Source organism: Antedon bifida, chromosome 6, assembly GCF_963402885.1.
Source record: "Antedon bifida chromosome 6, ecAntBifi1.1, whole genome shotgun sequence".
In the NCBI taxonomy this organism is placed as follows: Eukaryota; Metazoa; Echinodermata; class Crinoidea; order Comatulida; family Antedonidae; genus Antedon; species Antedon bifida.
In genome coordinates, this window is record NC_136231.1 from 10,523,460 (window position 1) to 10,535,465 (window position 12,006).

General features: G+C 41.1%; 2 protein-coding genes across 5 annotated transcripts in view; one reads left to right on the forward strand and one right to left on the reverse strand.

The window, feature by feature from the left end:
* Nucleotides 1–12,006, reverse strand: part of LOC144845548 (peroxisomal multifunctional enzyme type 2-like) — a 254,730-nt gene that overhangs the window by 41,023 nt on the left and 201,701 nt on the right. The gene's annotated exons all lie outside the window — the stretch shown is intronic.
* On the forward strand, nt 159–9,015 carry LOC144845559 (uncharacterized). 4 transcript variants are annotated; one of them, XM_078702974.1, is made up of 4 exons: nt 159–694; nt 6,966–7,070; nt 7,604–8,020; nt 8,169–9,015. In XM_078702974.1, the coding sequence occupies exons 3-4, from the start codon at nt 7,649–7,651 to the stop codon at nt 8,409–8,411; spliced, it is 615 nt and encodes a 204-aa protein (XP_078559100.1). In that variant the 5' UTR covers nt 159–694; nt 6,966–7,070; nt 7,604–7,648; the 3' UTR covers nt 8,412–9,015. The 4 variants fall into 3 exon arrangements, with proteins under 4 accessions (XP_078559100.1, XP_078559103.1, XP_078559102.1 ...); XM_078702976.1 differs by lacking the exon at nt 159–694 and adding an exon at nt 6,413–6,527; XM_078702975.1 differs by lacking the exon at nt 159–694 and having other exon boundaries at nt 6,589–7,070.

Sequence of the window (12,006 nt, forward strand, 5' to 3'; positions counted from 1 at the left end):
CGCCAATTGGGTCCACTTGAGCACAGTGTATTAACATAACTTTGGTCCACTGGATCAGTTACCGTAGTACTATTTCTATTTCGGAAGTAAATAAAGGCATAAATGGCGCTCCGTAGAGAGAAATGCTCCATCGTCAGAATGACGCTCTCTGATATGGAACGCCATCACTGCCTCCAGCAGCAAACGTTAATTCTATTCGGCTCTTTTAGCATTACGTTCGGCTCTTTTAGCATTCGGCGCATTTCTATTCGGCCCATTTACCATTACGTTCGGCTCTTTTAGCATTTGGCGCATTTCTATTCGGCTCATTTAACATTACGTTCGGCTCTTTCAGCATTCGGCGCATTTCTATTCGGCCCATTTACCATTACGTTCGGCTCTTTCAGCATTCGGCTCTTTTTTATTCGGCCCATTTACCATTACGTTCGGCTCTTTTTTATTCGGCCCTTTTTTATTCGGCTCTTTCTGCATTACGTTCGGCTCGTTTTAAATCGGCCTTTTTTTATACGGCGCAATTAAATTCTAACCTTTGACATGGGGTCAAATGGAAGAAAATCAACGGCTGGAAATGAGTCTATGAAAAGTTTACAAACATTTCATCATCATGGCGCCAACCATGAGTAGCCAATCGATTAAAGATGTGTTGAATAACCTAAATTTAAGTCATCTTTTAACAAATTTTGAGAGAGAAAGGGTAAATTATTATTATTAAATGTTAGTCTGACACTAGGTCTAAGCTAGGCCTAGGCTAGATCTGTAATAATGGTATGGATAGGTAGGAGGCCTAAACTTAAAGTGAAATATCCTGATAACCCACGTCACACAGTAGTAACACACACAAAACAGTAGATACACGTGATACAGAAAAACTAATGAGATGCAATCTAAACAGTCATGGCCATTTTATGGAGATTGACTAGCTAGACTAGTTTGTTAATATAAAGTATGCCTAATAATAATTACTATAATAATAACTATAGTTAATACTTCGCCAGTGCGCCCTCATGGGCTAGAGTTGCTCGTGCTTTGTGGCTTTGATTTCCTTGTTGTTGTATTGAGTTATTGATTGTTATTAAAATACATTATTCGCATTACATCGGTCTATGTGTGATCTGTAGAGTTGTGGCATATAAACATCAACCTTATTGGCGTGGTGGCAGCCCAAGATATTCGGACCTTCCGCTTAAAACCAGTGAGTTATTAGTTGTTGAACTTAGGCCTAGCCTAGGCCCATCCATACCATTATCTACGAGATCGCACTAACGCACAGAGGCGTACGACCAGCCAGCACATATAGCTGGTAGGATGGCGAACGTTAACAGAGCTCCTAAACAGTGGAGCTTAACCAAAACTGAAACAATAAACTCATTTGAGTCATGGCGGCAGAACATTATTTATACACTTTCGTTGGATGAAAATTTTGCTCCATTCTTGATGGAAGGCACACAATGGGGCCCCAAAACCAGAGCATCTCCACTCCGCCTATTTGAGGACGATGATGACACTGTCCCTAGAGCACGTCGACGTACTGCTCAGCAAAAGGTACACATGCTCGAGCTCATGCTAGGCCAGATCGCAAACTTCTGTCCTGTTATTTCTCGAAGCACAATTGTTAAAAACTCCACGTCCATCTCGCATATCTGGCAGGCCATCCGACTTCACTATGGTTTCCAAACGACCGGAGGTCACTTCTTAGACTTTGCCACTATTCACCTCGAGGCTGGTGAACGTCCAGAAGATTTGTATCAACGACTATTGGCATTTGCTGACGATAATTTGCTACGCACTGGAGGCGGAATTAATCATCACGGCGTCGCGATCACAGAGGATGAAGAAATGACACCTACTGTGGAGAACTTTATTGTGTTAACCTGGTTATCCCTTATCCATAAAGACCTCCCGCGTCTAGTCAAGCAACGATATGGAACTGATCTGCGAGATCGTACCCTGGCGACAATAAAGCCCGAAATTTCGCAAGCGATGGATTCCCTTCTCGATGAATTGCATGCTACAGAAGACACACGCGCAATGCGTACTTTCGCAACACCTCCCACGGTCAACTATCAACGCGCTTCTCGCACGTCTCGTAATACTACTAGTCATATTCGTCGACAGCTAAAGTCTTGTCCTCTTTGCAAACAGGCTGGTCGAAAGCATGACACCCACTTTCTCAGTGGATGCATTCACTTACCTGAACAGGACCGGAAGTACATGGTCAGGGCTAGACAGGTCATCGGAATCATTGAAGGTATCGAGGAGACTGACGTTAGCGATGACGCCAGTTTAGCAGATAACCAGACAGAACAGGCTGCACTACGCGTGCAGATCAGACAGTCGCCCTATCTCGACGTTTTCCACAATCACCACACGGCACGTATTACTATCGACAGTGGTGCCACCGGTAATATGATCTCCCTTGCCGCAGCGACAGCCCTATCGGCCGAAATTAGAGAATCATCTCAATCAGCCCACCAAGCAGATGGCTCATCTCCATTAAAGGTTGTCGGCGAGACAACAATTACATTTTCCCGCGACCATATTGAACTTCTTTTTGACGGCCTCGTAGTCGAACGACTCGATGTGGACATTCTGGCAGGCACACCCTTTATGGAAAACAATGACATCGCCATTCGTCCAGCGAAACGTCAAGTAGTCATAGGGAACACTTCTTCTTATACGTACGGTTCTAAGGACACTACTAAGACCCCTGCCATTCGTCGCGCTCAAGTATTACGCGCTCCTAGCAGCTTAACTACTCTGTGGCCCGGTGACTTCATAGAGTTACAAATCCCAGAAGGTGTTTCGACTCATGATAATGAGCTCGCCCTTGAACCTCGCAGCTATACTCATCGACCTCCTACCTGGCCAGAGTATGGTACTATTCACAGCATTGACGGAAAAATTCGCATTGAAAATAACACATCATTACCTCAGGTTCTTAAACGAAACGAACACTTCTGTCAGATACGCCCTGTCTTTGTCCCGGACGATTGTAATACCAATGACCACACTTGTAAACCTCCTGTGAAAACCAGTTCATTACCACGCCCCACACAATCGACACTACATTCATTGCAAATTCACCTTGACCCTGATCGTATCATTCCCCCTACAATCCGACAAAGATTTAAATCTCTTAACGAAGAGTTCGATGTTGTTTTTGATCCGCATATCAAATGCTATAATGGCGCAGCCGGTCCCTTCCAAGCCGTCGTTAATATGGGCCCTGTACAGCCACCACAGCGAAAAGGCAGACTTCCACAGTATTCGCGAGACAAACTTGTTGAGCTTCAAGAGAAGTTCGACGACTTAGAGAAGATGGGTGTTTTTGTGCGACCTGAAGATGCGGGTATTCAAGTAGAATATTTAAACCCATCATTCTTAGTAAAGAAAGACAGCGGAGGATTCCGCCTTGTAACCGCCTTTGCGGATGTCGGTCGATACGCGAAACCTCAGCCTTCACTAATGCCCGACGTCAACTCTGTACTTCGTCATATCGCTAGGTGGAAGTACATTATCTCTACAGACCTCACTAAGGCATTTTATCAGATACCGCTTTCACGCGAATCGATGAAGTACTGCGGAGTGGCCACGCCCTTCAGAGGAATCCGTGTATACGCCAGGTCTGCTATGGGAATGCCGGGATCTGAAACAGCGCTGGAGGAACTAACCTGCCGCGTCTTGGGAGAGCTTCTCTCTGAAGGCGTCATTGCCAAGATTGCAGACGACCTCTACTGCGCAGCCGACTGCTGTCCGAACTTTATAGATGCGGCCTCAGTCTCTCAGCAAGTAAAACATTTATCTGCCCAAAAACTACCACTATACTCGGGTGGACATGGTCCCTTGGCACGTTAAGAGCCAATCCACATCGTATTTCGACGCTCGCTACGTGTTCTCCCCCTAAGACTGTAAAGGGCCTCCGATCATTCATTGGGGCGTATAAAGTGCTCGCACGGGTTATCCCCAACTGCGCTTCCATCCTCACACCTTTAGACGATGCTGTGGCTGGCCGACAGTCCCAAGACAAAATCACGTGGTGTGATGCCCTTTGTGAAGATTTTCAGACTGCTCAAAAGTTGCTCACAACCAGCCAAACAATCACGTTACCCCATCCAGATGACCAGCTTTGGATAGTCACTGATGGTTCAGTAAAAAGACACGGAATTGGGGCAACACTATACATTAGACGAGACGATAGTCTGCGGATCTCCGGATTCTTTAGTGCAAAACTTAGAGCTCGACAGCTTACGTGGCTCCCGTGTGAGATCGAAGCCCTGGCAATCGCTGTCGCAGTTAAGCATTTTAGTCCATATGTTGTTCAATCTACTAAACGAGCTTGTGTTTTAACTGACAGTAAACCGTGCGTGCAGGCTTTTGAAAAGCTTTGCCGGGGTGAATTTTCTGTGAGCCCCAGAGTATCAACTTTCCTGTCCTCCGCTAGCCGATACCAGGTTTCCGTTCGACACCTAGCTGGTTCCGCGAATGTTCCCTCAGACTTTGCAAGCCGCAATGCTCCTGAATGCATTGATGCCAATTGCCAGGTATGTTCCTTTGTTCAGCGCTCTGAGGAATCAGTTGTACTCAGAATCGCTTCACACGATTTCATCACAGGTCAATCCAAGCTGCCCTTCACAAGTAGGTCCGCATGGCTTTCACTACAATCTGAATGCCCTGATTTACGTAGGGTACACGCCCACTTAATCCAAGGTACGCGTCCTTCTAAAAAGGTTACCGATAAGAGAGATGTCAAACGCTACCTCGCTGTCGCATCACTTAGCAAAGACAACCTTCTCGTGTCTCTCGTTCATGAGCCACTTGCTCCTCCACGAGAAAGAATTATTGTTCCACGCCCGTTTTTGCATGGCCTGCTTACTGCCTTACACATCCGATTAGACCACCCGACTTGTCACCAACTCAAACAAATGGCACATCGATATTTTTATGCCCTCGACATGGATAAATCGATCGAAGTCACCACCTCATCTTGCCACCAATGCGCCACCCTTCGCCGAATTCCTAAGGCCTCTATCGATCAGTCTACTGGCGACCCACCGGAAACTGTGGGTGTTACATTCGCTGCAGATGTCATGAAGCGCAATCGTCAATTCATTCTGATTGTAAGAGAAGCGGTAACGTCATTCACAGTCGCTTGTTTTCTTGACAACGAACAGCGTAACTCACTTCGTGACGCTCTTATCCGAATGTGCGTTGAGCTCCGTCCCCTTGATGGTCCCCACGCCATTATCCGTGCCGACGGGGCACCCGGATTCCAAGCACTTGTTAATGACTCATTACTCAAGCAGGAACGCATCTGTATTGAAATAGGCCGACTTAAAAATGTTAATAAAAATCCAGTTGCCGAGAAGGCTATTCAAGAACTGGAAGATGAGCTACTTCGTTTGGATCCTGACGCTGGTTTTATCTCGCCTATTGCACTCGCTCGTGCAACCGCACAACTCAACTCACGCATTCGCTCCCGTGGTTTATCCGCTCGTGAGATGTGGACCCAGCGTGACCAGTTTTCCCACGAACAGATCCCACTCTCTGACCTCGAGCTTATCCGCGAACAGCACTCATCACGCACCTCTAATCACAAATACAGTCGAATTTCAAAAGCTCCCACTCGTGAACTTGCTCCTGCAACTCTTGTGGAGGTGGGTGATCTTGTATACCTGTATGCAGATCTTAACAAGTCTAACGCTCGTAAGAGATACCTTGTCGTATCTGTTGATGGTACATGGTGTTGCGTTCGCAAGTTCAGTGGAACCCAGTTACGAAACACATCGTACCGTGTTAAGCGATCCGAATGCTTTAAAGTTCCTAGCTCTATACTTGCTCCTAGTACACTTACCTCACGAAAGTACCAGAGTGAGGGATCGGACAATGAGGATAATACATTTGGACCTACCGTGGTTGCCCCTGTTCAGCCTGTCATTCCTGTTGAGATATCTTCTCCGCTTGTCGACGGTGCCACAAACACCGTCCTTGAAGATGTTCATGATTCTGATCCGCCCTACCAGATTCGCGATGAACCAACTTCTCAGTCTTGTTCAAGACCTCAACGCTCTCACCACCTACCACACCGATTTGCTGAATTTATTATGGACTAGTGGTTTTACGATCTTGCACGATATTTTATTTTTTAAAATAGTTTCACTCAGAATAACATGATTTTATTTTTTGCTTTGATTTGTGATGCCGGTTCCCATATGTTTTGCTTTTCTCATGTTTTGCTTTAAAGGATATTGTTTTAGATTAAAGCTGATTAAGAAAGAAGAGGAAAGAAAAGTAGTCACGCCAGTGCGCCCTCATGGGCTAGAGTTGCTCGTGCTTTGTGGCTTTGATTTCCTTGTTGTTGTATTGAGTTATTGATTGTTATTAAAATACATTATTCGCATTACATCGGTCTATGTGTGATCTGTAGAGTTGTGGCATATAAACATCAACCTTATTGGCGCTTAGTAGGCAGCCCTAGTTTCTAGGTCCAGGCTACTAGGCCTAGTACTAACCAGGGCCGCCTACCATAAGTACTAACAGTCTAATATAGAAGAGGCCTACCTAGGCTAGGCATATAATATTTTTTACTAGGCCTAGGCCCTAGTTAATAATTATTAATTACTGTATATTGATTTGGCTTATTTATTTTATTTATAAAAAAAAAACTTTTGAATGTATTGTTCACCCTGAAAAAAAATAATTCTTAATAATCTTACTTTTTGTTTAATAAATATGCAATTTTTTGTAATGTCACATAATTGATAGGCCTAGTTATCCACTATATAATAAAACTATATAAAATTAAGTTTTAAAAAAATAGATATAATTAAGAAATAAGTGAATAATAATCTTTATATTTTTAATCTTTAAGTAGGAACAAAATAGGCCAATTCAAAGCCAAAGCCCTGTATTTTTGCATGCAAGGTTGTTATAGTGTGTACAATTTCAGACTCTTATTATCATTTCAGATTACAAGTGATGAAGTTGGTGCTTTGACGGACGCACAGCTAACAAGTCTGGGGGTTGCAACTCTCGGAGCCGTCAGCGTCTACGAGCCAACTGTAGACAGACAGGTATAAGTCCTATAATTGCAATCTCTATGTACTTAACCCCTTTTTTACCCCTTTTACTTGACACCATGGCTATCTACACAATAAATTGTAAATGGAATCCCCTAAAACCGTCCCTCCCTCCAAATGGTGAATGGTCAAGAAAGAAGATGGAGCGTTATAAAAAAAAAAGAAAAAATTTAGGCATCGCTGGGTTTCGAACCTGGGACCATGAACACTAAAGGAGCATAATCAACCGTTCAGCCATCGAATTGGCTTACGATGGAGCTATGTCATAACCGATTTTTCTTTATCAAACTTCTATTGATGTATTCTGCCTTATTTACTTGTGAACATATCCTTTTGATCTTGTTCATTTTAAAACTTATTTTGATGACCATCGACACATGTTATCCTTCATGACCTTTGTTTTCATGTGTATTTTTGTATTAATTTAGCAATTTACAGTATGAATTTTGTGTGTGTGTGTAACGATCAATTTTGTATTATTGGCTTCAAATACTGTTATCTATTTATCTATTTCTGTTTTTTAATAGGATCCATTTTGTCCAGATTTTTGCCAGTAGGCAAAACTAAGCCATATGCAAAAAAACAAAAAAAAACAAAAAATATCATCATGGACAAGGAAGGTGGTTTGCCTGGCTGAGCCAGATACAGATGCAACACCTAAAGCATGTAGAAAGCAGATGCTGGCAGAGGCCGGACTTGGGGAAAAAAATGTTACCGTGCCTGATATAAATGCAACCCCGGAAGAATTCGAAACAGTTTTATTCGCCAGCTTCCCCAAGCTGAAAAATGCAGGGGGATTTGAAATCATGCCCTGCTTTGGGAATGAGAGAAAACTTTTACCTCTGAAGGGAAGTTATACCCCTTTAAACATCAGAGATAAGTTAGGACAAGGCCGAATTTACTTACGGGCAATTCAAAATGCCTTAAGTATGGAAGCAGAGTCTGTAAGTAAAATAGCTTAATAGTTTTTATTCATACTGAGATATTATGGATAGTATATCATTCAATTGTTTTATTGTTTTAGCTTCAATTGCTACATTTACAGATTGTGATAAATTATTTTTATTCATTTTAAATTTGTATTGTTTTTAGAACATTGAAGAAAACTCAGGATTGGTTCAAAAATACATCTGTAGTCGTCTGAATACTGTACGAACACTAACACACAGTATAGCAGCAATTTCAGAACACTTGAAGCCTTCACAAATAAGGCTTTCCAATACTTCTTTTTTGATGACATATGTATTAGCTTTCCCTTTATTTAACAAACTTGAATTTGTACATTCATCTTTTATTGCTGTTACTGTAGCCACATCATACACACCAACAAGCTGAAAATCTGTGACACTCAGAAGTTCTACTACATCAGTAGTGATCTATATTAAATAAGAAATAATAAATATTTATTCAATACATTCTCTATGATTTTTTTCATCATACTGTTATTTGTTAAACATATACTTTAATTTAAATAAATAATAGTTAAATATGGTCAGTTTTGGCTTTCAAAACCTGTCCGGCCAGACCTTTTTTAACTGCCAAAACTAGTCCGGCCTGGATAAAATCGGTCTGGGCAGTAGGACTGTTTTTGACCGCCAAATATGGTCCGGTATTACAAAATTAGTCATAATATATATATCATTCAAAAAAGGTATTATATTGAAAACTACAGGGTTTCATTTGTGATTTTAATATTATAAATTAAGCCTGTTTTTTAATTATCATTATTAATAATGAGTACTATTGTTAGGCTTTTTGTGTACAATAATCCACTTTGTTCTTTTGTTTTAACATCCTCATTTTCATGATGTTAAAAACAATTTAATTCATTACTGATTTATGGTTAATCAATCAATAAATCAGTTCAATCATTATAAAACACTTATACCAATATTGATTTGGCCTAGGAAGAAGGGACTCAATCATAAAATAAAATCTAGCTTGCAATTATATCAGCGTCTCATACGTTGACATGAGTGTGTGGCAGGCTGAAATCTGACTGAACATGTACCTAAGCCTAGAATAAAATGATACACTTAACACGCTGTGTTGCGTATCGTTCTCACGAATAGGCTCAACACAGGCATATAACTATAGCAGTGCATACTGCGTAGGGCATATCTGATTGGTCAATTGCAGCCGCCATCTTGGCACTTCTTGAACTGCGATAACATTGCAGTTTGCCATCTAGCCTTCGGCTGTATGGCTAGGCTAAAACAAAAGTGCTCAAACAGAATTAGTCTAGGCCTACCTAGCAGAGTAGGCCTAGGCTAGACCTAGAGTAGTAATAATAGTCCTATAGGAATTTTTTCATTTCATTTATTTCACTATCATCATCGCAGCCTTAGCTGAATTACAAAGATATTTACATTTTCTCAATATTAAAATTTAAATAAAAGTATAAAACCAATAATAATTATATATAAAAAAGGAGGCAATTTACACAAGAAATACAATACAGGAACATTCAACAAGTTTAGCATTAAAATATTAAAATAGAAAAAAAAAACACCTAAAAGGACCAATAAGAATCGCATAGCTGTACTGGGTGATATATAATGATTATTCATTTAGAAGCGAGATAAGGTATGGTATTGCACTTTTTCTATATCTTTCAACTCTGCATTTGGGTTGTTGATACTTTACATGTCTTAGTTTCATGTTACTTACATTCTTCACTGGAAACCATTTTCCAAAATGAATACTTTTTGAACAATTCAGAGCAAACTTATAGCATAGATTACGCCTTCTATCAGATAAAGTGTCTAAAGAAAGATCATTGAGTGCTTGGTCATAACATATGTAGTCATTACACAATATTATTCTGCAAGCCCTTTTTTGGACAGATTCTATCATATCACTTTGTTTCTTAGTGAGACTAGAATGCCATACTGGGACAGCATATTCAACACTTGGTCTTATGTAACTCTTAAATACATCTACAAGATCAAATTTCGGAAGATTGAACTTTCTTAATCTACACAATATATGCAGACGTCTGCTGGCTTTGGATACAATTTCTTTAACATTACGGTCCCATTTGAGGTTATAGCTTGTATCCATATACCTAGTAACTTAGTTTCATTAACGATTTCAATTGTAGCATTACCAATCAAAAGGGGTTCATGTTCATATTGATTTCTTTGAAAGTTAACATAGTTTTACATTTAGTTGGGTTAAGTTTTAGTTTGTTTTCATTAGACCATACATTCAGTAAAGCAACATCATTCTGAATTGAGGAAATTTCATCCTTTTTTACTATCTGTCCTATGCACAAATCATCTACATATTTCCAAGTTTTACATGGCGAGTCTTGCATGGCATCATTAATTAGAGCAAGAAAGATCATAGGCCCAAGGAGTGTGCCTTGAGGGACGCCACATGTTAGATTAACACTCATTGATAATGTGGATTTATAGCGTACTTGTTGGGTTCTGTTTGACAAAAAGCTAATTAACCACGGTACAATTTCAGGTCTACAGCCAAGTGTTACTAATTTAGAAACTGCTATTGTGTGGTCAACACAATCGAATGCTTTACTAAAGTCAGTTAAAACTAACTGACCAACAGATTTGGGAATGTTACTACCTTCATAGAACACATTTAGTAGATCAACCAAATTATGGGTTGTAGAAAAGTGTTTATGGCAACCATATTGGTTGTTATCAAGATTTTTCTCGATATCTGTTAAGAGCCATTTTTTAATGAAGCCCTCAGCTACCTTAGCTAGGATACATGTAAGCGAGATTGGTCGAAATTTGTCAAAGCGTAATAAATAGGCTAGGTCTAGCCCTATTGTGTTAGGATTGTTTGGGCTAGCCTACCTAGCCTAACTACTACTAAACCAATACTACCACTCTAGTCTAGCCTAGGCCTATCGAAATTATAGTAATATTTTGATTGATACTCTACTACTAGCCTAGGTAGGAGGCCTAGGCCTAGGCTAGTAGGCCTAGCCTAGTATAAACTACCCTATAGGCTAGTACTAGTAGTAGGCCTAGCTAGCTAGCCTCTTGGCAATAAATCAAACCTTCTCTCTCAAAATGGTCAATAAGGTGGGACAATTGCAAGTTCTCTAACACATTAATCATGTCAATAAAATGATTCGTCATATTGAAATAGCCTTTAAATTCATTTAATTCAACCAATTCCAACCCAACTATTCGAGATATTAGTGAACCAAACACTCTGCAGCATGCAGGCAGCAGGCTGTATGTTTTGTAAACTTTTCATAGACTCATTTCCAGCCGTTGATTTTCTTCCGTTTGACTCCATGTCAAAGGTTAGAATTTAATTGCGCCGTATAAAAAAAGGCCGATTTAAAAACGAGCCGAACGTAATGCAGAAAGAGCCGAATAAAAAAGGGCCGAATAAAAAAGAGCCGAACGTAATGGTAAATGGGCCGAATAAAAAAGGGCCGAATAAAAAAGAGCCGAACGTAATGTTAAATGGGCCGAATAAAAAAGAGCCGAATGCTGAAAGAGCCGAACGTAATGGTAAATGGGCCGAATAGAAATGCGCCGAATGCTAAAAGAGCCGAACGTAATGGTAAATGGGCCGAATAAAAATGCGCCGAATGCTAAAAGAGCCGAACGTAATGCTAAAAGAGCCGAATGGAATTAACGTTTGCTGCCGGAGGCAGCGATGGCGTTCCATACTCTGAATGCTCCAACACACTCCACTCCGCTGCATGCTCTGATAATAACATTATCCAGTCAAGTCGCCCCATCGCAAAGTCGCCTCATACAAAGTCGCCCAATACAAAGTCGCCCCATCGCAAAGTCGCCCCAAAACAAAGTCGCCCCGGCACAGTCGCCCCATCGCAAAGTCGCCCCATTACAAAGTCGCCCCAACGCAAAGTCGCCCCAACGCAAAGTCGCCCCATCGCAAAGTCGCCCACGGTTTTATTTCGGTATGATTATGAAGCGCC

What these genes read in the sequence shown, in the direction of transcription:
- LOC144845559 (XM_078702974.1), top strand. Translation starts at nt 7,649, where the DNA reads ATGCAAAAAAACAAAAAAAAACAAAAAATATCATCATGGACAAGGAAG. An exon ending in TAAGTATGGAAGCAGAGTCT is followed by an intron (nt 8,021 to 8,168) that starts GTAAGTAAAATA and finishes TATTGTTTTTAG; the next exon opens with AACATTGAAGAAAACTCAGG.